The sequence below is a fragment of the Lynx rufus genome, unplaced genomic scaffold, assembly GCF_022079265.1.
Source record: "Lynx rufus isolate CCGP_SWC_20201006 ecotype Redwood Valley unplaced genomic scaffold, mLynRuf1.p SCAF_4, whole genome shotgun sequence".
In the NCBI taxonomy this organism is placed as follows: domain Eukaryota; kingdom Metazoa; phylum Chordata; class Mammalia; order Carnivora; family Felidae; genus Lynx; species Lynx rufus.
In genome coordinates, this window is record NW_025814856.1 from 161,351,947 (window position 1) to 161,378,716 (window position 26,770).

The following is a 26,770-nucleotide window of genomic DNA, read 5'->3' on the forward strand; positions in this document are numbered from 1 at the left end:
TACTTATGGTATCAGGATAGCCCTTCTGCCGAAACCTTGGTGCTATCTTGATTTCTTAACTTAAAAGTAGGTTAAAGACAGGGTACCTAATTGGGAAACAGAGAGGCAGGTAAGCGAGTGGAGAGTTAACTACTGGGAATATGTAAACAATATAACGTCTGCCAAATATTTAATGCCATTATTAGTCATATATGAAAATAATTAAAATATGTCTTACCTCTCCCAGTGCTGCTCGTGAGGTTTTGGCCATTAAAGATTCCTGCTATGCATAATTTCCCATGCAATTAAAAACCTTCATACCTGCTCTTGCCCATCCTGTTCTGACATCCAGGAGCTCTTTCTTGGATTCTTAACTCTTACGCATCCTGCAAACACCTCAAGACCATACCCAGTGAGCTTCCCTGTTGATTAGCCACCCTACCACTGCCATAGCCTCATATGCATAAACTACCTGTATTTCCTGGAGTATTTTTGGCCGCGTCTCTATAGTCACAGTACAGTGTGTTGATTTTACCTATTCCCTTAGAATCCCCAGTGCTTCATATACTCCTAGAATAGTAGGTTCTCAATACTACCCAATAAGTATTCTTTCCATTTACAAACAGGGGATAAAATGTTGTCCACTTCTCATTAGTTATTTCTGCAGTGAACCTTAAAATGCTGAAAAGCGTTTCATTTTCCAACCTCTGATTATGTCAGTCAGTTTACTCATACTGCTGAGTTCATTTTTTGGTTGCAATGTAAATTCTCAAATACAGCCCGAAAGATGACAGCACGCTCAAGGCGATACAAAGACAAATAGGACCCTCTTTAGCATTTTATTTTGGAACAAAATCAAACTAATGGGATAGTTATTCTACCCCATGCTACCTAGGATTTGTATAAATGAGTTAAAGCCCTAAGTGAGTATAAACTCAAAATGATTTCTTTTTGTACTCTTGCTTAGCCAAGTATTACCATGAATAGTGATAATAGTGGGTAATCAACCGGAGACTGTCTTGCAGTAAGCATATCAAAGGGAGAAGTAACAGTAATGAACATATTTATTTTGAACGTGCTCAGTATACAGAAAAATTATAAGAAGATTATATTTAAATTACACATTGTTAAACAATCTTTAGGACAAAATATTAGACTGTGATGAAAGAACTATTTATTGATATCTATGAGATCAGATCTGAGTGCTGGAATCCTTGATCTCTTTTTAACATAAAAAGAAACAAGTGTGAACACTGGAAGATAGTGACGAAAGGTATCAATCTGAGAATTTCATCTCTGGCAAAAACAAGCTGTGAGACCTTTGGAAAACTGTTTAGTATGTTTGGCCACGATTGTGTGCATCTCCAAAGGCCGTGTTAAGAACAGGTTTGTGTTTTTGTGTGTTTTTTGTTTTTTTTTAACTTTTTACAACCTGCAAGTTCTTTGATTATTCTTGTGCTGGGACTTGCATGATAGATGAGGAGAAGTTCCTTGTGTGAGTTTCTTGAATTCAGTAATTCATCAACATGTATTTATTGAAGGCCTGCCACGTCTCAGGAGCTGATCCTGGTCTTACCGAGACAGCGGACCTAACGAAACATAGAATCCAGTTGTGACACAGTGAAATAATGACCAGATGAGATGAAATCGTATGTCATGGGACTGTTAACCCAGAATCCTCTAGCTTCTTAAAGGATAATTGCCTGCCGTCCCACAAACAGTTTAAAATCCCCCCCCCACCTCCATTAGCACATGTCTCCTCTCTTTACTCCTTAGAGAACCAAAATCTACATACAGCCTCTTTGCAAACAATATCTGTCACAAATTGCCTCTGACAGAAAGATTTCTAACCAGTTCAATTTACCAAACACTGCTTTCCACAGATGCTAACGTGTTTTCTAGAAAAAAACACTAAGTTAGACAGTGAGGATAACAAGACCATAGCAATTGCTTAAATTGGCTACCACAAAATTTGTTTTGAATCAGCTGTAAAAATAATGTCAAAGATGTTCATGTTATTCTCTTCTTTGTAGAAATACAAAAAATTACATAAACATAGTACACCTATTTGGACTCAGGGGAGGGAGGGAGGGAGGGAGGAAGGAAGGAAGGAAGGAAGGAAGGAAGGAAGGAAGGAAGGAAAGAAAGAAAAGTCTAAGAACCAGACATTAGAAAAAGATGTGCCCAGACACTCAAATAGTTTGAAGACAATAAAATACATGCTCTGTTTTTTCTTTGACTGTTTCTTCAGGGGCAAGAATTCTTTATCTATATATTACATACTTCCTAAAGTTCTCTAGTTTGCAACTATGATTCTCCATTGTAACTTAGGACAATTACGTAGTATTTAAAAAGTTCTAGACCAGCATCTGTGCCCAAGTCCAGACTATGCCATAAATATGCTCAGTGACCTTGATTGAGCTCACTAATTTCACTCAATTTCCAGTTTTTAGCTTCTTCATTTATGAAATAAGGGGATTAAATCAGGAGCTCAATTACTCTTTCTAGCTTTAAACTTTTACCATTCTATTTCAGTGGTTTTGAATTTTCTTTGAACCCAGAAGCACACAGATGTGAATTTTAGAATTAAAAAACTGAAACAAAGCAACAACAAAAAAACAGCAATGCGCATGCTTGCGCACACACACACACACACACACACACACGTGTTATGATCATTTCATATCATCATAATCATAATCGGTTATTAAGAGAAAAAATTAAAAGATCTTCAACACCGTTAGTAGAAGTGGATATTACATTATATTTCTGAGACCACACACACAATCTGCGTGGCAAAGAAGCTTTATTATAATGATTCTCCCCTAATAGGTACTTCATTTGAGGGTTTTGTTTTTTATTTTTGTTTTTGTTTTTTGTTTTTTTGTTTTTTTTTTTTTTGCTGTCCACAGCTGTTTTAAATTATAGTGGTGACAACAGTTCCTTCTAAAGATTGTATATACATGAATAGTTTCCTCTTGTAGGGAGATTTTAAGTTCATTTCTAGACTGCTAACTTGAAAACATTAGAACCTATATGTGTGATACTAAGTTGTTCCACTCAAGTGCAAAGTGATGGGTTTAATACCAGTGTTTGAACAGCGTCTAATCTTTATGACTTTATCATTTTAAAATTTATCAGATCCTCTGGTGTGACAAGATTAGATCTAGTTTTCAAAGTCTTGGACCAAATTTCTGTGTGTCTTAGGAATAAATACCTGAGTAGTCTGTATTCGAAAGTCACAGGAGACTTTATTTAATAAAATATCTAATAATGGAATCTCTTCCTTGGTTCAGTTCTTCACTAGTGTTTTCCTTTTTTGGAAGGAGGCGTGGGACAAATCTTACTGAGTCTCCTGGATACAAGGTCAACATTGGATAGACATGTTTTTAGTTACTTTGAGTAGAGTTGACACACATTAGTTTCGGTATACAACGTAGTGAGTCCGCTTCTCTGTATGATACACTCTGCTTACACGTATAGCTCCCACCTGTCACCAAACAACACTATTACAATACCGTTGACCGTATTCCCTGTCCTGTACCTTTTATTCCATGAGTCATTCAGTCCACAACTAGTATCCTGTGTCTCCCACTTGCCTTCAGCCATTTTGCCCACCCCCCACCCCCCTTCCCTCTGGCAACCATCAGTTTGTTCTCTGTGTTTATAGGTCTGATTCTGCTTTTTGTTTGTTTTGAATACACATTTTTAAAAAGTTAATCTTATTTGGCTTTGTGTGTGTGTGTGTAGCATAAGTGAAAACATTGCCATATTGGTATCTGGAGAACAAGGATCTATTAATCACACATTTCTGCCTTGGGTGGATATTTTTTTTTCTTTAAGTGAATGTATCCTACATTGGCTTTTAGAAGCCATGTGTCTCTATTTTTTAGAATACTGGTTTCATCATGTATGATATTTTTGAAGCCTGACTACACTAAAAATAGGACGTTTTAAATGTTCTTCATTAGCGAATATTTGGGAGATCAGAATGCGATGATGCCCATCTAAAGGGATGTTTTCAGTTTGATTTCAGAATTGTAACAAGTGGTGAACCAATTAAAAAGACATTGCGCCTCAAATATTATATTTTTGTGCACATTTTTCTAATTTGTTAAACTTATGTCATTTTTTTAAATGATGAAACTGCCTGTTTGCCTTTGGCTTGTTATACTCTCTAAGTATAAACTGTAAAATAATTTCACTATTGGTTTCATGGTAATTTTGTTAATAACATCACTTCCTTTAAAATATTTAATCATGCTGGGATGCCTGGGTGGCTCAGTCAGTTAAGCATCCAGCTCCTAGTTTTGGCTCAGGTTATGATCTCATGGTTTGGGAGTTCAAGTCCCATGTCAGGCTCTGTGCTGACAGCTCAGAGCCTGGAGCCTGCTTCAGATTCTGTGTCCCCCCTCTCTCTCTGCCCCTCCCCTGCTTGCTCTCTCTCTCCTCTCTCTCTCTCTCTCTCAGTATAAATAAAAACAAACTTTAAAAAATATTTAATCATCCTAAATTCATAAAAAATAATTTTACAGTATCCTATAAAAGTTATTCATGCTATCTTTTCTTAATAAAAGAAACCTATAAACTTATGGGGTTTCATTCTTCCATTAGCCGTTATTTTATTATTATTTTGATGTTTCTTGATTTTGATATTTCTTGATACTGATTGACTTGTCAAAATACTGTCTTTGCTTGACCACTGGGCTTTGCCAAGTTTGGGTTTGCATTCTAATAGTTATATCAATATATAAAGACTTCACTCATTTTTTAGATTAAAGGGCTTACGTTGGATATGTGTTTCCTTCATCTACAAATAAGATGGCATTCTGGTATAGGTGGAGATTATGTAAATCCTTTGGCCAGACAGTTTGACTTTTTGTATAATGATATTATGTTTATGTGATAGATTTGAGAGAAATGGACCAGATAATCCAAAACTCACTTAGAGTGCAGCAGTCTGAGACATTCTCTATGTCCGCATTCATATGCTATCAAAATGGTACTGAAAGCCATTTTCAACTATCTACGTGGCCTGATAATTCACTTATTCAAAATACAGTCAATAAGTATTTAATGAGTACCTACTCGATGCCAGACAGAATTCTAGGCAATGGATAAAGAGTGGTCAAGAGACATAGTCCCTGCCATCAGGGAAAGCATAGTCCCATAAAGAAGCCTGGCGAGAAAGAAACCGACGCGTATTTCATTAGAACTTGCGATAGACCAAAAAGAGAGTGTCAGGTGGTGGTAAGTACTTCATACTGGAAGGTCGGAGGAGACCCCTGAAGGTAAGAACTGAGGAAAACAAAAGAACCTTTCCTGTGACGGCTGGGGGAAAATACGCGTTAGAAAAGAGGGAATGCGTGCGTAAAGGTGTAAAGGAAAGAGTTTGAGCCACTGGTGACTCACAGGAGGGCAGGTGTCCCGAGAACATGGCGGGAGGAAGAGGAGCGGGAGATGATGGCCACAGAGAAGCAGGCAGAGGGGACTGTGCAGAGACGGACCAGTGCTCCAACGTTTCCCAGGTGAGACGAGAGTCCATCAGAGGCTTTCAAGAGTGGTGTGATATAATGCGGAAGTTCACTCTGGCCTTTCGCTGAGAATAATTTAAAGCAAGGCAAGAATGGAAAAGGGCAGGCGGATGAGTAGGGAGGCATTGTGATCCAGGGAGAAGTGATGGTGGGTTGAAATGAGTGAGTAGAAACACAGAAAGTGGATACATTTCGGGCAAGCTTTTGAATGTTAATTCACAAAGTTTTGCTGATGTCTGCTGTAGAAGCAGTAGAAAGGAGGCTGTGAAGAATAACTTCGGGTTTTCTGAGATGAGCGACCACGTACGTACCTGGTGGTGCCATTAGCTGAGACGAGATTGAACGGGAGAGTGAGAAGGTGGGGGAGTACCCTGACCTCCTTTGTGATGCCTCTTACACCTCCGAGGGGCTGCTGTCGAGGAGCTGGTCGGATACACAGGTCTGAAGCTTTCCATGGAAGTCTGAACCAGCGATAGAATCTTGGAGCCACCCTAGGCAGAACCCAGGACTGAGCCCTGAGGACGTCAGCACTTAACAGGCAGCGCAGTTAAGGTGGGGACAGGAAACATTTGAGCAGATGGTCCAGGGCTGGTATGTTATCCAGGCACTAGACTCCTTAAAATTTTCCTTTCTTGTCCTCATGTGTTCACAGACGCCTGTTCCAGGTCTCACCATCCTAGGGTCATTTTAGGAAGGAGACCAGGAGTAACCGAAAAGCAAGAATAACGCGTGCCCTTTCCCTTTTGGGGCTTAACCCAGACGGTGCATACATCGATCAAGCTTAGTCACAGACCCCCTAAATTAAAAGGAGCCTGGAAAATGGTATCTTTACCTGGATGGCTCTGTGTCAAGACACAAATTCTGTTGCTGTAAAAGCAGGGGGTCAAAGATTTTGGAGAACAATGTGCACTAGAGGTCGATGACCTCATTAAGAAGCCTGGTTCTTTACTTCTTTTTGTCTCCTGGAGACTGGGCTAGTCTCCCTTCAAAAGCACATGGCCACATGAAAGACAGAAGGTACCTGAACAAGATAACAGTTACCATAGGAAGCAAGAAAGAGGAAAGGGCTGTTGGCCAGACATCCACACCTTTCTGCTGTAATCCTCAACGTGGATGCAAGCTTTCTGCTCCGGCCAAACTCAACAATTCATTAATCTATGGCCACGTTTTGTATTCACTCATGCTGGTACAAGCTTTGGCTTTCCCTCCGTGTAGAAAGTTTCTCCTCCTCCTCTCGGGCTCATCTGAATCCGTGCTTTCTTCAGAGATTAACTTTTCCATAAATCTCAGTATACTCGTAGAATAGTGGTATATTATCTTAATTTGGTACCAATATTTTTAATATCAGACATAGATAGAGACCTGACTTGCCGATTACATTGTGATGAATAAATACAATTTCTTGAGGATGAAACTGCCTTTATTCTTTGTTTCCCCAGGGTTTGTTTTAGAGTGTCCTGACTCATTAAAAAGAGCTTACTGCTGTTTACCTAGGTTGAATACAAATGGACCTGGAAGGTGAAGGAACTGATGATCTTACTGGTCTCTCTTCGTGAGAGCCTGTGATCTCTTAAAAGATGTTTTATTCATAAATCATTGCGGAATATGTTGTAAAATTATAACTCAAAGTAAACTAACAAAGTAAAATAAAGTGGACTCAGGTTTATTACAATAGAAATGACTTTTAAGGTGCTTCTATAGTAAGGCTACAATTGATGGATATGGCTAGTCTAGAAATGTGTAATTGTTGGAAAGATGCGGACCAAATATGCTTGATTATTCTTAATGGAAACTTTGGGCATAATGTAGGAGGCATAATAAATATCTCTACATTTAAATATTTCCATAAATAAATGCTTGTTGAAGTAGCACCATCAATATAACATTAGGTTTTCTGGTCGTACAGCTATAAAATTAAGTTATGTAGCAATGAAATACTAAATTAGTTGCTGGAATTATGATTACTTCTCTATATAATTTCAGTTTGAACAGGAAAAAATGTAAGGCAGTGATATATACTCCACAGAGAGTATGCCTTCAACTAAAATTGAAATCTAATTAGTGTGAAAATACAAGTACTAAAATATTGTTGAGATCAATATTAAAGGTAATGCAGAAGAAAACTCTGCCATGATTGTGGAAATAGCTCTGAGAGCCAGGAGTATAAAAAACAGCATTTCAGCAAGCAAACTTTCTAAATGAATTGCCTGTCTTGATGAACAGATATGAAATTCTGCACCAAGATGAAAGAAAAAAATAAAATTCAAGAGGTAATTTACACTGGGATGGCACTTTATAAATTGCTCTAAATATTTTCCAGTAGTTCACAAAATAACCTATACCCTGACCTGAAGTTTTCTTTTCTGAAGTTTAGAACAAGGCATATATAATGTCCCGGGATAAAATTTGTACTAATCTGAAAGCAAATGACATACTGCAGAACTGGCCCCTGTCCCATAACTAAGCAGGTGGGGGATCTCAGCTGACGCAGAAGGAGAATACGGAACTTAATTTTCAGGTCAGATGAAACTGCCTTTATATTCAGTGATCACTTTCTAGGAGTCATATGGGGTCTGAACTCGGGTTCCGAAATGATTAAACCGACTACATGAGATTAGGAGATGATTATGTTGTTACTCTGAGTGGACAAGTGGCCTGATACATCAAATCGGCCTCCCCCACTTGCTGTCTCTCCCCCACGCCCTCCCTCCTGGGGCTGCTTCTTCTCTCCTCCTCCAGACTCTTCCTTGAGCCCCTAGGGAGGAGGGACTAAATGCCCTGGAGTTTTTTAATTCACAGTGAGCTCCTCTGACTACCTGCCTGAGCAGTCCTGGAAAGCAGGTTAGAAAGACCGGATCTCAGACTCCATCCCAGACTTAAGAAATCAGGATTTTCATTGTAACCAGATTTTCAAGTGACTCCTATATGCACGAACATTTGAGAACTTTTGTGTACCGGTAGTTCAGGATGTTAGTAACAGCAAGCCGTCCTGAAAAACCCTCCACTGTTAATCATTATTTGGTATTGCGCGAACACATTTCAGAAAACCACTGTGTGGTTTTTATATTGGGTTCTTAATAATAACTATTAAGCACCGTACAAAAAGAAAAGAAAACACTTTCCAAGTCCTTTGAAGACTACCATTGCATTCCATGATGCTGTCAGATTGACATTCTTTTCGATTTGAAATAAACTTTCTTCTGCTGTCTCTGTTAAAGTAGTATCCGCAGAAGGGAGCCGTGACAAACAAACCTGGAACCATTTGCAGTTTCTTCTATCTGCGAATACCATTTTTTCCCAATGCTTTGCCATTAAAATCGAGTATAGAAATAAAAGAGATACTCAGGGTAAAATAAAACTACAACTGTCATCCATAATCCTAGACAGGATTGTTGCATCCATCCAAACAGCCACTTCGTCCGTAGTGATGGATTTTAGAGTAAGTAATCGTTATACATTTCAAGTTTCAAAGGTTAGCTTTTGTTTGTTTTCTGTATCGTGGTATAAGTCACTTTTATTTGAAAAAAAATGCCTTCTGCTTCTGAAGCATTTTGGAAAGCATTGCTACGACTGGAGGGATGATTCAAGCTGGAAGAGTCTCAGGGACAGAGATAATTGGATGCATCACTTCCTCTGGAGCCCTTTGATCACAGCAAATTGACACTCGCCAACTTGTCCCATGCAGGGTCCTGATACTGCCCCCAAGTAGCTGTCCCGTAACCACAGTGGAGCCACTGGGAGTCTCATTTGATGCAAATCAAACTTCCAACCTAGGACAAGCCATGAAACAAACTCTACATGTAACAGTTACCTCAAGCAAGAGTCTGGATGTAAGACTAAAATCATACATAACACCAATCCATAGTTCTCCCAGTAAAAGAGATGTTTCCTCCAAACTTACTTCTGTCCCTCGGTGTAACTTCATATTCGGCACCTTCGTCCATTGCTTCGGTCAGTGGCCAGCAGGCATTTTCTGGGTAGATGAGGCACCTCGTCATGCTGAGTCATAAGATGAAAATCCCTAACTGCAGAATCTCACGCTTTACAAGAGACAAGATGTTCAAACAATTACTAACCAATGTGATAATGGTGCATAGGACCTCTGCAAATGGTCTTGTGGGAGCATGGGAGAAGAAATAAACAGTCAGGAAGTGGGAGACTAGTTTAATTCATATTTTGTTTTGCTTGGTGACTGGCCCTAACATTTTTGTTTTAAATATAGTGGTAAAGTATTAGGGTTTGAAATTACATTTGAGTCAATTTGTTTGGAAATAAAACATCTCTCACCATCAAGAACTAAATGCCAGGGGCACCTGGGTGGCTCAGTCGGTTAAGCATCTGACTCTGAATCTCCGCTCAGGTCACGATCTCACAGTTGGAGCCCTGTGTAGGGCTCTGTGCTGATGGTGTGGAGCTCGCTTGGGGATTCTGTCTCTCCTTCTCTCTGCCCCTCCCTAGCTTGTGCGCTCTCTTTCTCCTCCTCTCCCCCTCTCTCTCAAAATAAATAAAACTTAATGTTTTTTCTTTAAAAAAAAAAAGAAAAGAAGAACTAAATGCCAGTACCAGCAAAAGGATACTATCTGTTTAAAAAATGCAAATTATAAGGAACAGACATTACCAGATGAGATATTAAAACCCCATTTAAATAAGAGACCACTTTTAAAGAAATCTTTAATACTGAATTTTAGGAGTATTCAGTCAATCTCACTTGACGGTTACACTTCGCGTGTGTGTTTAAGTACATGGTAGTCTTTTTTATCATTGAGAGGTGGCTTCTCTGCTTTGTGCGTTATTTAGAGCACATTGAGATTCCGAGCTGGCTTTGCTTTTGCAACTCAGTACACTTCTGCATCACTTCCTCCTGAATTAATTGATATAATGAGCTGATGTAAATTACTTTCACTATTAGACTGAGCTAATATTAACCCACAACCATTTAGAAAGTAAATATACCACACAAAGCCATATACACACTGAATTCCAAAATTAAGTACCAAGGATGTTTCTTTAGTTTTTCATAATTTTTGAGTGTCTATCCCATTGCTTTCTCTCATGATCTGGAGAATCAGGGCCTCTGCAGAGGCCCATGCCATGCCTCGGTGCCTGCGAGGGTACAGGAGGGCACGGTTCTCTGTCTGTGTCATCGCTTTCTCACTCTCTGCTGGGAAAATTTTCAACATGTTGTCATAAAAATGCAGTGAAATGCTTTAAACTTCATATTTATTTATATTCTACCCATAGCTACTCTAATGTCCATATTTCTATAGCATTTCCGATTCCTTTTGTATTCACTAAATTCTGCCTCGCGTTGTATTTTGTGTGAATCCTATTCCCCACCTCCACCTAGGTCATAAGGTCTTTGGAGAGGGACCCTCCTTAAAGCCTTGAAAACACCAAGCCCAAATTCATTTGAAATACAAGTGCCTTTTAAGGTGGACTGAATTTTCCACACCCACCCTTCCCCCATGATAATCCAGCATTTTTTGCTTCTGTTGTATTTTCCCCCAGCAATGCTCTTTCTCTCAGTTCTCTTTTAATCTTGTCTGTTCATTGAGGCTCTACCTACAAGCTTTATATTGTGCCCCGAATCTACATATGATCCCTCATGTAAAACTCCATCATGCATCATTTGCCCCTGCACTATGACACTTTTCATTTCCATCTTACATTATAGTTTTCATATATACAATATATTTACTTTTATAGGCTGTGAGTTCTTGAAATCTTACTTGCCTTCTATTCCCATGTGCTATGCACATAGCAAGTGTTCAGTGAATGTGTGTTGCCTCACTAAAGGTTTGCAAAGAGTTGTAGGGGACCACGTTCCTACATAAGAATGGGAGGTTCAATGCCAGATGGAATTATGCCTGCTGTGGGTTTAGGCATGACTGAGGGTAAATCAAGAAAGGGGGGATGACGAATGCTGTCTCTGAGACCAGCCCTATCAAATTTCACAGCAGGAAGCTACCAGGGCATTATGACTCAGGGGTCCCATGCAGTGTGGGTCCCTCTCAGTCCATTGCCTGTGATCCATTATGGTAGATTCTACTGTTTTAACCTGGGTAGACATTTCCATTTTAGACAGTTTCTTATTAAAATCTTGAAATCTTTTGTGAATGGTAATACGGAGTAATGCCTTTGTTATCTGTGAGCATCTTAACCAGAATTACAAAGAATCAGGTTATCGGGAAGTTGGAGAAAAGAATTGGTGGGAAGAATAAGGCAGTAGGACCAGGAGGAAGTAAAGAGTCTGCTATTGAAACAGGAGTGTTTCTGAACAGGTTTCAACCTCACTGTAGTGAGAATACAGGCAAGCTAGGAAATTATGCCCTCGACGTTGCAGTCCAAATATTTGTAGCTCCCCTATGCTGTCCCTCTATTTCCTGCCTGTTAGTCATCTAGTCTATACGTACTACCTCCACACCTTACAGCTACTTATAGGGTAGGTAAAATTACTCCATATTTCAAAAGAGAAATTGATATTAAGAAAGGCTAGGGGCGCCTGGGTGGCTCAGTCGGTTAAGCGTCCGACTTCAGCTCAGGTCATGATCTTGTGGTCTGTGAGTTCGAGCCCTAGTCAGGTTCTGTGCTGACGGCTCAGAGCCTGGAGCCTGCTTTCGATTCTGTGTCTCCCCGTCTCTCTACGCCTACCCCACTTGTGCTCTCTCTCTCTCTCTCTCTCTCAAAAAATAAATAAACATTAAAAGTAAAAGGTTAACTTACGTAGCCACAACTGGCTGTATCATAAATAGAAAGACAAAGATTCCAACATGAAACCCACATTTTCCCCTATATTATGCTTGATGTTTTGGATACGTGGCTTTCATTCACCAGCTGGACACAGGGGGAAAAGTACAGAAGAGTTAGCAATCTTTTCTGGCTGTTTCCATGGCCTTTTTTCAAAAACTGAAACTGCTATGAAAAACTCAGTGTCACCCCTTTGTGACTTGGTATTGGCCTTGATATGGAAGAAGACCAGAAACAAGATGGCTACCCTATCTTTCACCAGGAGGAAATCCAGCTAGTGACTTTTTTTGTGTGCAAAGGCAAAATAAAATGAATCTGTGCTATGCAAATGAGTCTCTCCACTGTTTGTTAATTTCTACTGTTTACTCAAAAAATGGGAAACACCAGGCTTGTGATACATCATCTTTTGTGCGCCTGGCACCTTCCATCATGGATCATATTAATCTGCTTAAACTAACAAGGATTAATTGCCTGGGTAAGTCAACCTGGCATTGAAATGATATATTGCCCAGACGGCTTGGAATTTGGCCACTCATAAATCTCATTCGTGTGTGGGTTCATTTCTGTTTGTCTCTTTCTCTGACAGATGTGTGCCCAATCACTGCGAGCATGGCGGGAAGTGCTCGCAAACATGGCACAGCTTCCAGTGCGCTTGCGAGGAGACGGGGTATAGTGGAGCCACCTGCCACAACTGTGAGTGCCTCTCCCTCTCCCTCTGACCTTGTAATTGCACGCAGACCCTGGGTCTTCTGCATGCACCCACTGGTCAGCTGCTTCTAAGGAACCCAGACTGTGTTGTCACATGACAACAGTTCCGAGTTGTCAAGATACATTCTCTCTTGCCTAATGACTCCAAAAAGAAGGACCCACGCGTCCAGTGTTCCATAAACATGGTTGGGAAGGGAAAGCTGATCTTGGATTTGCCTCTGTGTGTCTAAGCCATGTCTGGATATTTTGGGAAATTGTGTTAGTGTAATGTATCTGACTGGATCCTCATTTATCAGTTCATCAGAGAGGCAGACACAGTATAATTTGAACCTTCAGTGTCTAGACAGGAGTCGTCTCATGCCCCGTCACAACTGTTTGGCCACATTTTTCAGATCAGAAAAATAAGTTAGAAAGTGGAATAAAGCCCATTAAGTTCTGTATCTAAAGCAAGAATCCAAGAAGGCAAGTTGTTTTTCTAGATATTAAAAGTAAAAAGCGGCACGTAAAATGACTAGTAAAACACAGATGTGCCTTGTGTTACATAATCGCTTTATGCTGAAAAGTTAAAGATTAAATTTTTTTGTGATCCAAGAATATTTTTAAATGAATGTGAACTCTATATTTGCGACATTAATTTTCCAAAAATGCACGGCTATTTAGAAATCCCTTTTGGAAACAGATTTGGCATACAACGTATAGTTGAAAGAAGTCCATTGTCTGCAGTGTGTGTGTGTGTGTGTGTGTGTGTGTGCGCGCACGCGCACGCATGCATGCGTAGGGAGAAAGGAAGCAGGGGAGAGAAAGAGATTCTGTCTTCTTCAGTCTCTTCCTAATATGCTGAAAAACTGAGAATCTAATATCTATACCCTCTAATTACACAGACTTCTTTCATTTCACTTCATTTTTAGGAAACAATGACACAAATATCATCAGAGAAGAGTTCTAGGGTTAATAAAATGCAGTACAGCTCTCTGAGCCTTTCATATCATTATCTGTAGCAAAAGTTAGAAATTGTGTTCAGAATAGAAGACTTCAACAGAGAAAAATGTAATTTATTGTCTTGCGCTTACAATTGTGTTTAGAAAGTTGCTCAAAAACGAGACAAAAATGCTCCTAGAAAATTAACATTAACAGTAAGATATACAAGAAAATAAAAACAGATAGTAGGGCACCTGGGTGGCTTAGTCGGTTACGTGTCCAACTCTTCACTTTGGCTCAGGTCATGATTTCACAGTTCATAAGTTCAAGCCCCGCGTCGGGCTCTGCACTGACAGTGCGAAGTCTGCTTGGGATTCTCTCTCTCCCTCACTCTCTACCTCTCCCCTGTTCTTTCTCTCCTTCTGAAAATAAATAAATAAACTTAAAAAAAGATAGTAATTTGGTTATCATTAAAGTCTATATAGGTATATGGAAAAGTAATGAATAAAAAATGAAACTGATATTGAAAGTAGTTACAGTAAAGGAATTATATAACTGAAGTTGCCCCTTGCCAATCATGCCAAAATGTTAAGTTTCAGTCTGTGATATTCATTATATGATAACAATGCTTGACTTAGGTAACTTTGATACAACTACGCACATTCACTCCACCAGCATAATTTATATAGTGTGACATATATACCACCATTAACTATAAGGGATCTTTTTCCTAAATATGAAAATTCTAACTAAAGACAAAGAACCAGAAATTGGTGGTGATGACAAGGGGTTCCTAACTCCAGTGACCATTTTGGTATTGAACTGGAAAGCAAGAGGCACCTGGGTGTCTCAGTCGGCTAAGCGTCCGACTTCGGCTCAAGTCATGATCTCACGGTTTGTGAGTTCGAGCCCTGCATCAGGCTCTGTGCTGACAGCTCAGAGCCTGGAGCCTGCTTCCGAGTCTGTGTCTCCTTTCTTTCTGAGTCTGTGTCCTCTTTCTCTGCCCCTCCCCCACTCATGCTCTGTCTCTCTCAAAAATAAATAAACATTTAAAAAAAAGGAAGTAATTATTTTTATAGCTGCTTCCTTCATTTAAAGACACAGCAAAGAAAAAGAGATTTTTAAAAATATTTAATTTGTTTTAAATTTAAATATACGGTACAGGTTGGATAGTTGAGGTTTTCTTTGTTTGTTTGTTTTTAAAGAGTAATGACTCCAAGTATTAGAAATGTCCTGAGAGTATTTACATAAAAGAGGGAAATGATCTCCTCCCAGGTGTTCATTTCTACCTGTTCATTATTTCACTTTTGTATCTGTAAAAGTAGAGTCATTCTTTTAAACATAACCTGATCTCTGCTGGCCTTCTCCAAGTGAAACTGAAATCTTGAAAATCAAGTGTGCGCGTAGAGGTTAGAAGACCACCGTGCCTAATTAGAGAAAGTGGTCGCTGACACTATTTTGTGGTGAAAAATATTTATCTTGTACTTCATTGAAGGCTATATGCTTCCAAATAAACTGAAAGGCTTGATTTGTCTCTTAGTTACTCCCATGGATCCATTCAAAATCAGAAGGGTCTGGTCCAGCAAGACTAATGTAAAAATATATAGTATATGCCATTCAGTTTGATACAGAATGAACGACATTGCATCTGGCCTCAGTGATAGCACTCGTAGCAAGAGCATTGAGGTCCAAAGAAACTGGCTTCCGATGCTGGCTAGCTGACTACAAGATTACCATGCCTTGTGCCTTTGTGGTGAGTCATTTGACTTCTCGTAGAAGTCACTTCACTTCTTCCTCTTGGCTAAATAGCTACCGAGGTCTCTTACAGTTCGAAAGCCAGTGAGCTGAGTCTTTCTGCTGCTTTTTCTGTGCTCTGTGGTTTTGAACTTTGTTATTGTTACGAAATAATTTAGCTTGTTATTGCCTGCAGAGGACCAAGGATCCCTTTTGAAAAAAAGGACTTATGGTAATTTTATTACAGTACTACTTTTAAAGGGAAGAACAAAAACAGCTAACTAAAATCTAGAGCATAGTATAACTAAATATTTAGTAGAGCTTCAAAGATTACAGCTGGGCTACTATTTCTACACATTTTCACCTCGGGTCTTGGGTTGCTCAGGGTGACATAACTACTTCCAGGCCAGAGGCTGGAAGATCCAAGATGGAACCGGGAAGCCCTTCTATGATAGGTCACACTGCCTGAGTTTGAACCTGGCCCTGTCTCTTACTTACTTGTAACCTTGGGCACTCAGACTCTTCGAGCTCCAGTGTGAAATGGGTGCAGTGACCCTTGTAAAGCCATCCTAAGATTGAATGACGTGGTTTATGGAAGGCACTGAGAAGAGTTTCAGCAACATTAGTAATCAGCAAATTTTCACTAATTCATCCCTTTTAGGACAAACATCCTCTGATCTGAACTTCTGCATCAGTAACTGACCACATCCCATAACTGGTCACTTAATTTCATACTCCTATTCATTGTCGTCATTCTCATGGCAGAGTGGGTTTCAAGTGAGTGATTTCCATAGTTTTCTCTTTTTTCCAGAAGAATTGAAGAAAATTAAAAGGGACCCGTATCTGTCTGTTGGTGTGTTTATATGTGGAGAATTTATTTTCAAATACATTTTGCGTGGGGCTCAGAGGCTTGTCATTTACAAACCACTGTCCTGAGGAGCCAGGATGCCACCCTTTGGATGAGGAAATGCCCCAGGGAAAGCCAAAGGTCAGATCAGTCCCAGGAAAGGGCAACCCGGTGTTTGTTCTCCTAAACACCAAAGAGGTTAGTTTGTGACCAAATCATGCAAATACATTAACCTGTTGCTGTTTTATCTTGTTAATTTTTTTTTAATGTTTATTTATTTTTGAGACAGAGACAGAGTCTCGAGGGAGACACAGAATCCGAAACAGGCTCCAGGCTCTGAGCTGTCAGCACAGAGCCCGACGCGGGGCTCGAAACCACGAACTGTGAGATCATGACCTGAGCCAAAGCCAGACGCTTAACCGACTGCGCCACCCAGGCACCCCTGTTTTATCTTCTTAAATTTTCTTATGCAGATACATATTCCATTCTCAATGAATTTGTAACTTACTAGTAGCACATAGAAACTTAAAATTGCATCAAAGAGGTTAGAGTGATTGTGTTGAATAGTTCGTCTGTTGTTTGTTATATTGACTTATCTTCACCCTCTCAAAAGTATAAGAGTGTGTCTTTCTTGTGAGCGAAGCTTCATGTTGATAGTTACAGTCTTTGTCTCTTCCTGGTGCTTTATAGACCCTTCCACCTGTTCTGCAAGCTTGCTTTCCAATGCTTCAAGTGCTCTTTAAGATCCAATAATCACTCTCTCTGTCCCAAAAATAAATAAACGTTGAAAAAAAAATTTTTAAAAAAAGGGGCGCCTGGGTGGCGCAGTCGGTTAAGCGTCCGACTTCAGCCAGGTCACGATCTCGCGGTCCGTGAGTTCGAGCCCCGCGTCTGGCTCTGGGCTGATGGCTCAGAGCCTGGAGCCTGTTTCCGATTCTGTGTCTCCCTCTCTCTCTGCCCCTCCCCCGTTCATGCTCTGTCTCTCTCTGTCCCAAAAATAAATAAACGTTGAAAAAAAAAAATTTAAAGATCCAATAATCATCTCATGTTTTCCATATGTGTTCCTTACTCTTTGTAATTATGGTGCTCACCTACATAAATTAAATCCAAAAGGCAATCCCTCATCTCAGGGCTTGGTAGACAGATTTTTTCTCATGCTTCTGGAGCCTATCTTTGGCCTCAGTCCTTCTACATACGATATCAACCTCTTAATCGGAACTGCCCCCCAAATCCCCAGAATATTCTCGGCAATATGAAAGCTGTTGGCTATCTTCCTAAGCAAGAGGACATTGGACAGATATAAACAGTGTTTGGGGCTGAACATTTAGAAGAATTATTAATACCAGATCTTCATTCTCAGAGAAAATCTTCTTGCAATTTTTTGTATGAAAAGAGAGATCTCACCTTGTGCAGATAAATAAACATTACTGTTTCCAGACATAGTAAGAAGAGATAAATGGAATGATCTACACAGGTCTCTTCCAATTTAAAAATTATGTGATTTCTGAGTTCTGAGATCCTAAGAAAGAACAGGGTCTGATGTTGCCACCCAAATGCAAAAGTAAAATTTTTACTAGCCAAATAGCACACGCCATGTTCTTTGTAATCCAGGATACCCGTAAGTGATTGAATTCAAGGCATAATTAAAAAAAGAAATTAATCTCACCTGCTTTAGTCACACTGACCTAGGGCATAAACACCTAGATTTATTGGCTATGGGAAATTTTGTGCCTCCATCTGTTTGGAACGACCACAGACCTAGGAATCAATGACGACACCTTGGAATTTGAACATTGCACCCCACCTCTCCCCCTCAAGAAGACATTCACTGAATATAATCATGTCCTTACAGAATTGGAATCCATCGGGGCACCTGGGTGGTTCAGTCGGTTGAAGTGTCCAACTTCTGCTCAGGTGATGATCTCACGGCTCGTGGGCTCAAGCCCTACATCGGGCTCCATGCTGACAGCTCAGAGCCTGGAGTCTGCTTTGGATTCTATGTTTCCCTCTCTGTCTACTCCTCCCCCGTGCTCACTCACTCTCTCTGTCTCTTGCTCACTCTCTCTTTCTCTCTCAGAAGTAAACAAACATTGGGGCACCTGGGTAGCTCAGTCAGGTGAGCATCCAACTTCGGCTCAGGTCATGATCTCATGATTCGTGAGTTTGAGCCCCGCATCGGGCTCTGTGCTGACAGCTCGGAGCCTGGAGCCTGCTTCGGATTCTGTGTCTCCCTCTCTTTCTGCCTCTCTCTTGCCCATGCTTGCTCTCTATCTCTCTCTCTTAAAAATAAACATGAAAAAAAAATTTTTAAAAGAATTGGAATCCATCCCTCAGCTATAAATTTAACTGGCTTATACAGACCTATGTAGTATGGCTAAGTTTTTAACCTGATTTTCCACCATACTTTTCCTCACTTTCTCCCTTCTGGTCTCTTTGGCCTCCTTTCAGTTTTTCACGAATGCCCTGTATCCTCACACTGTTCCCTCTGCCCCACCACTGCTGCCACTACAGGACTTTTGCACATCTTCCCTCTCTGCTTTATCAGGTACGTTCTACTCATCCTTCAAATCTCAGTTCAGTAGCCACCTCCTTAAGGAAGCTTTCTGTGACCCTGTAATTGGGCCAAACCCTCTTATTCTAAGATATATCTTAGCACAGTGATGATGGTGATTCAACATTTATTATTTGTGATTCTTTAATACCATCTGTCACTTCCAGAGGCCCATAATATCTCAGAGGAGACCGTGCCAGGCTCTGTTCACCATTTTATTCCCAGGGCCTGCCCCACATATAGTATGTGCTCAGTGAATGTTCCCTGAGTCAAAGAGCGAACGAATGGCAGAGAAGGTACAAAGCATCAATAGCTTTTTAAAGATCACTGTCCTTTACGCAAATTCATGAAGATAGCTAAAGTATGAAGAGAGACAAAAGCTAAAGGGACAAAGGAAAACAGGAGGGCAGGTAAAAGAAGAGGGGTTTGCAGAAGGCTGAGGGGGTAGTGATGGTAATAACAGTAGGAACAACCACTAGCGGTATAAAGTTATAAAAAATTATATGGAAGAAGTCAGTACATGAGCACAGAAACCTGCACGTTTCAAATAATCATGAGGAAAACACTGCGATGTGCATGTGAAGGCATGTTCACCAAAGCAACTTGCCGGAATATGTAATTATACGCAAAGTAAGTTGCAACCAGAAAAATGATCTCTTATTTAAAATAAGAGATGTACTGGCTGGTGTCTGAGCTACCGTGAAATAGATGCAGGTGCGTTGAAATATGGACAAGTGAGTGACAAACGTGTTTAAACCTGGGGTGAGATGGGAATAAGATGACCATGGTCCTTTTACTCATCAGGTGATATCACATGTCTATTCTTGCTACCAGAAAATTACAGAGAAGGAAAAGAACTCAGGATTTGAAATTCGATGTTGTGATGTCAAATCCTCGGGCTGTAGAGCCAGCCTTCCCTCTCCGTTAGCAGCGTTTTCCCAGGTGGACGACAGCAATTCTCTCCCAAACCTGTGAGTCGTCTGTTTCCTCGACCCCCGTAGCATGTTAGTATGAATGTCACTTACACCCTTAAAGGGTGAAGCAAACTCTCAGGACACGCTGCTGGCCACTGATAGAGAAGCGTTGGCCTGAATCTGCTTCTACTTTCTTGCCCTCCCTCTCTGCTATCTTGGCTTTGGGTTTTGGACGGTCACTTACCCTGTCTGAACTCAAGTTCCCTCCGGGACATTCAGTGAAATATTGGCTCTTAAAATGCTTTGTAAACTTAGAAAATACTTGGCATCATTTTGTAACTTTTATTGTACATGCCACCACATCTTTAGAAACAGCCAGCAAAAGTTTTGTCTGATTACAGGTAGCCTCAGGTTACGAGGCACTGACGTAGTTGATTCCCGAGGAAAAGATCTGAGGATGTCTCAATATTTAAGCCCATAATCACTGAAAAGCTAAAAGGCTTTATTAGCAACTATAATAGCTACGCAGGCTGATTTGCACGTGGAGGGTGAGTCTGCTCTTTCTGACCTGGACACAGCATCTGGTTAGGTAACCAGATCGCACTTCTCTGCTATCAGGTGGACAATTAATTACCAGTCTTCCAGCTTTACCTCCCTCTCATCCTTTTCATCGTGCACCATGACCTACTTCAGATGCTCCGTGTGTCTCTGTCATTAAGGGATATGTCCTTGTCATTAAGGAGTGGCTCTAGGGCACAACCACAGGACTGTGGGACACATAGATCTATACTCCTACCATTGCTTATTCGTTCTTTGTCCATTCACCGCCAGTGTGGGGAGAGTGGACTGCATTCTGCATATGGGAACGTGGAGTAGAGAAAGAAGAGGGGAGTATGTGGGACTGGGTGGTTCAGTCAGGTAAGCGTCCAACTCTTGATTTCAGCTCAGGTCATGATCTTACAGTCATGCGTTCGAGCTCCCCTTCCAGCTCTGTTTTGATGGTACGGAGCCTGCTTGGGATTCTTTCTCTCTTCTCCTCCCCTGTGCTCTCTCTCTCTCTTTCTCTCGCTCTCTTTCTCTCTCAAAATAAATAAATAAACTTTCAAAAAACAAACAAACAAAAAAATAAAAGCCCTTGTGATCATAACTCATTTACACATCTTTGGCACATTGAGGTTGTGAACTGAGGATAAATTGTATCGCATGTTTACCTCTTATGGTCTAAGTTGCCACTTTTCATTTTACAAAATATGTATATGTGTGATCATATGGAAAAATGACTTAATATTTTATCACAGATACTTTGTAGTCCTAAACAATTGTTTCACCTTTTCAGATTATATTGGCAGATTATCTCTCCATTTTTTTCTGGACTTTTTTCTTACCCGACGGATGGAGAGAGATAGGAGTGAGGAGGAAACTGCTCCAGCAAGGTGTTGGGTGGGGGGCGGTCTGGTTTTCGTGGAACACGCACAATTGAAATGACAGTGAGCCCTTGCTCAGTTGTGTGTATTCTCTAGATGAGAAGCTCACTTTCTCACCAAAGCCGAAGCATCTGGGGAGAGAGGGAAAGGAAACGAAGGAAGGGACCAGTGGTGTCCACTTCCTGAAATCACACTGACTTACAAAAAGAAGTCCCCTCTCTCAGATTTTCACCCGGCATCCGCAGATAAAGGAAGACGGAGAGAAACGGGAGAGAGCGACCTCTGTAGGAATGTTGGAAGGGGATTTTTAGAGGCCATTCTGCCTTTCAGCCACAACCAAATAAATTACATTGGATTAAAATAGTGCAGGTCGTTTGGAGAAACACAGCCCAAGGACCTTTACATTTCTAAGGCAGCCCAAATTTCAAATTAATCCCTTCTTTTATGCCTTGCTTTGGAAAGATGGCTGAGATTAAACCTAGAAAGAAAGGATTTAATTTCAGTTTTACAAAGACTTTTTCAATAGTTTCAAAAATATATCATTCTCTTTGAATAAAAAGCCTCTGCAAAAAGTTGATCTGTGAATGCATATTAAAAAGCAGCCTGCCATAGAGACTGAGCTCTGATCCTATGAACTGCTCGGAGGCTATAAAATGCCAGTGCTAGGTCTCAAGGGAGTTGACATTATTCATTAAACTCTGTAGTTTGAATCCCAGGGACTGTCTCAGCCGAGGCTCAGAGTAAAGAGAAAAAGGGATGGAAAACACTCACCTCGACATCTTTGCCAGGTTCAGTTAAGGAAAGGGAGATAGAGGGGAAGCCTGATTATTGGCAGATAAAGAAGGAAACTTCACAGACTCTTGTATCTACTCAAACAACAAGAAAGGAGAATTAAAGTTAAATATGGTATGTGCCTCTCCTTTGATCCTTTAAACATCTCCCAAACCAAACGATTTCTTGCTTTCATATTGACATTAGTCACTCTGCTCCTACTGTAAGACTTGAGCTTTACAAACTCGGAGTAGAGGATTACCTCTAATATATAGGTGGTCCCGGTTCATTCAATAATATTATATGTCCATTTTGTAGGTAACACAGTATGCGGATTTCAGAAATACAGACAAGGGCCTGCTTCCTTATGAAGCAGACACACTGGTTAAAAAAGGAAGACAGACAGTCAGGAGGCATTAATACATTAATAGAAGGTAACATGTTTATGTGCCTACCTGGTGTAAGAGCCAATATGTATAATGAGTGGGAGAACAACGTGGACCGAGGTGGTTGGGGAAGGGTTCTCGAACCAACTGAACCCTGGGGAAGCCCCTTGTTTCTTGGTTGGGAATTAAGATTGGAACTGGTGGTGGGCAATGTAGGGGTAGGGACAGTAGAAGCAGAGTTTGAGTTTCTAAACCTTTGACTGATATGCTGGAAGCAAGATCGTTAAATATTCAGGAGCTGGAGAAACCATTTGTGAGCTGGTTTTAAGGCTCGGTAGCTTGAACCAGCTACAGTAGGAGAATGCACCCGTGGAAATTAACAAGCCCTAGAAGTCCAGACTTTTATTTTTTGTAAAGCTGGATTACCAGAATACCACTGCCCTCATTCATCAGGCTACAGGTAATGCGTACATGTCTGGCACTGTTATAATCAACATCGATGATGCTCATGAGATGATACCTACAGTTATAAATGTCACACCGTGAAGAGATTTGCCTCATCAAAGGAACAGCAGGATGTGAAGTTGAGTAGGTAGGCTGAGTTAGCCAGGGGACAGTGGCCCTTCAATACCTCACCACCGAAGTATGACTTCAGATGCGATTCTTCATCACTCTTACTCTTTAGGAGAAAGAGTTGAGTTCGTCTCACTATATTAATCCGTAAATGACATTAAAGTTTCCCCTAACAAGACTATGGGCTCGTGATTATTTCGGAATGAAGGAGGACTTCTGAGGTCCCTGAACAATATTTAGAGAAGCATTTATGAAGAGCCATTGGATTAGGTGTTGTCCCTTCGGCAGTCAACATTTCTTTTACCGAAGGTGACAAATGTTTTTTGTTACTCAGCTTGTCTCAACTGTTCAGCTTATAGTATAACCTGAGGTAACAGCCTGTGGATGGATAAATAGCTCTGTTAGCATACAAAACTAATTTTAAGATGACTTTGTGATCATTAACCTAAATCTAAAGATTGAGAAGCTTTCTCCTGTCAGGATCGCCTCCCATCTGTGACCCAGCTGTGTCAAATTTCTATTCCTTAAATTCAGGACATTTGGTTTGGTTTGCTAAGCTGTCTATGAAAACGACTACCCAGTAATGAATCTAGTGATTTTTTTTTTCACCATTCACATGAGAAAAATCTGAAGAATGAATGATTGGTTTCTGTTTTGTTTTTGTTTTTCCAACGTCAATGTAAACAAAGAACTCTCTTCATTTCTTTCATTATCATGACTGCCTTCTGCTTTTCTTCCTCCTTTCCAAGCCCTCCTGGCAAAAGAATATATAGTTCAGATTGTTGGAATCTGGAATGAAAATGTTTATCTGTGCAAATAATTCCTTCTGTTATATTTGTTGTAGATGGCTAATGCCACTAAAAGCAAAAGTTTCCCATGGAAAGTGTAGCAGTTTCCAAGAAAGTGTTGCTCGTTCCCTTTTTTGGATGTGTTCATATGACTGCTTTCAAATTCTAGTATAATATTTTAAAATATTTTATCTTGGGGTGCCTGGGTGGCTCAGTTGGTTAGGCATCTGTCTGACTTTGGCTCAGGTAATAATCTTACGGTTCGTGAGTTTAAGCCCCATGTTGGGCTCTGTGCTGACAGCTCAGAGCCTGGAGCCTGCTTCGGATTCTCTCTCTGTCTCTTTCTCTCTCTGTCTCTCTCTCTCTCACTCTCTCTCTCTTTCTGCCCCTCCCCTGCTCACTCTCTCTCTGTCTCTCAAAAAAATGAATGAACATTAAAAAAATAAAATATTTTATCTTAGCCAAGTGCAAGTGAAATACTGTAAATGGACTTGACTAAAAATGTAACTTTTATGTAAAGTAAGAAAAATGTCCAATGACTTGAGCTTCCTTGGTCTCATCATATAATTTTGTGTCAAAGCTACCGTGATGGCTCCCGTCTGCAAAATATGCCTTACCCCATTCTTGAAAGACCTTTCTTGCCATCGCAGATGCTGGCATCAAATGCCAGACAAACTTGGCACCTATAAAATCACTGTCATTACTCATTAGCAGGCATCAAAATGTCCTAATAATACTTTTCACCACTATCCAGTCCTGTGGAGACATCAATTAAACATGTCTTGCTTGCCAAGTCACGTGATCAACTTTCACTGTGCTGGAGAAAGCCAAGTGAGGCCATCCAGTTAGATTGGATAAAGAAACACCTTGAAGAGTTTGGCTGGAGAAAAATTCTTTCCGTCCATATAACTGCAATGGAATTCAGAAGTCTAGAAAACCCTATGTGTTTTCTGTACCATATGGCTGTCTGTTGCTGAGTTGCCCTTCTTAGAGAACATTCAGGTATTCAGTGGAAGGCATATTCCTACTCAGGAAATACATATTAAGACCTCTTTATGGTTTAAGTGACTTAGATACAGACTCTCTGAATAAATAAAACCCAAATTTAATCAGGCCAGATTATTTCAAAAGTTCCTAACGTACCGGAAGCTGGGTGAATGGAACAAGCTTGGTTAACTCATTGTCCAAAAGGACATTGAGTATAATTCTTTTATATAATTCTTTGTATAATTCTTTCCTTTGTATAATTCGTTAAATCAAGCTGGCTTGTATTATGTGAGAGAGAAGAAAGTATCGTGAACTTGTACAGGGGAGACAAGATCAGTAATGCAGCGCTGGGAGAGAAGCGTGGGACGACACGTGTATTAGATGCCCTTGGGAAGGCAGGCAGGAAAATCCAAGCGGCCCTACTTGCCCCTTATTAGTGGGAGCACCTACTATTCTGTGATTACGGCACCATCTGGGGAGGCCTGAATCCCGTCTTGTCGCCACTGGCCATGTGGCCCATCAGCCACGAGGCCAGTCATCCAAACGGTGCCGGAGTGCAACAAACCCTGGGAGAGGAGGCCGAATCGGTGATGGGCGACAGAAGTGCAGTGACTGCAGAACGAATCCTCTTTTCAGCCACACTGCATCCCCCGCTCGGGACACACTTCCCAGCATTACCGGATGAAACACAGCATCAACTCTGTCTCGCAGCTTTTGCTTCGCCTGGGTGCCATTGGCTGCACGGGTTAGAGGTCGTTTCGCTAAGCTTATGTCTGCAGCCTGGACTAGGCTTGGGGGCTCATGCGTGTTTTAGAGATAAAAATAATGATATAGAGTGATTCACTGGACAGAAGTAATGTGGAAGACAAATTTATTGAGAAGCATTTGAAATGCTATTAGCAGCCACAAGAGAAAGTTTATTAACGGAAAACATTTTTTCCCTGTCTCTTACCCATATAGAGTGGATGTCACAAGAACTCACACGTTGTAAAGGCATATTTGTTTAAAGCCCAAGGAACTTACTCACTGTATAAAAATTTCTGAGGGATTTCGAATTAGGATTCAGTTTGCATTCAAGTTGCTGCTTTTTTCTACTTATCATCACCCTAAGCTTCCCACACACCACCTATCTTAAGATGAGGTAAATGAACACGGGGCCCTAAATTCTACCACATGTGGTTCCTTAGCTAAAGAATGGATTCACTTTGACACTTGATTAACACCAATTGCACATGTGGTAATAATAAAAAAAACAAATTTAATCTGCACAAACTGTAATTTTCATGCTGGGATGATTTAGATTCCAGCAGTCTCTATATTGATTGGTTTAAGAAAACTATTTCCATGTGTTTTTTTAATAAGGATGCCCAGTGGAAAGTCACTCTTGAGTCTTGTGGAAGTTTGTGCTTTTCAAAAATGTAACAAATAGAACTTTGATGGTTGGGAAAATGGCCTTGTTCTCCGTAGACTTACAAAACATCAAGATCAAATCAACAAAGTTTGAAGAGGAGGGGGGTAGTAGATATTTTGAAATAATCACTGATATACTAGTGTGTTAAGATTAGAGACCGCACCTAAAAAAAAATAAGCGAATGCCCTAAACTGTTGCCCTTTTACAGTCTTCTTTTCAGAATGTCTGCAGCCACCCCATTTTCCTGAATTTTGTCCCAATTCTCTTTTCCACGCTGTGGCTCCCTGCTACTTCTCAACCAAAGAAGGAAGACTTTAAGCAGGGATGATGGGGAGAGAGACTCCGGAGGTGGCCGTTTGGCGATGTGGCCCTGACAAGTTAATATATTGGACGATGTGGTAGAGAAGCCACATCCCGGTTTCTGAGATTAGTCGCCACTGATGCTCATCCCCTGACAGCGGCTGAGGTGGGAGCAAGTTGGGGAATCTCTGAGAAGGA

General features: G+C 40.6%; 1 protein-coding gene across 1 annotated transcript in view; it reads left to right on the top strand.

The window, feature by feature from the left end:
* Positions 1-26,770, top strand: part of CNTNAP2 (contactin associated protein 2) — a 1,378,773-nt gene that overhangs the window by 603,053 nt on the left and 748,950 nt on the right. Inside the window, exon 11 of the mRNA XM_047095265.1 lies at positions 12,847-12,953. Within this exon, the coding sequence (XP_046951221.1) occupies positions 12,847-12,953 (107 nt within the window). The remainder of the gene's footprint in view (positions 1-12,846; positions 12,954-26,770) is intronic.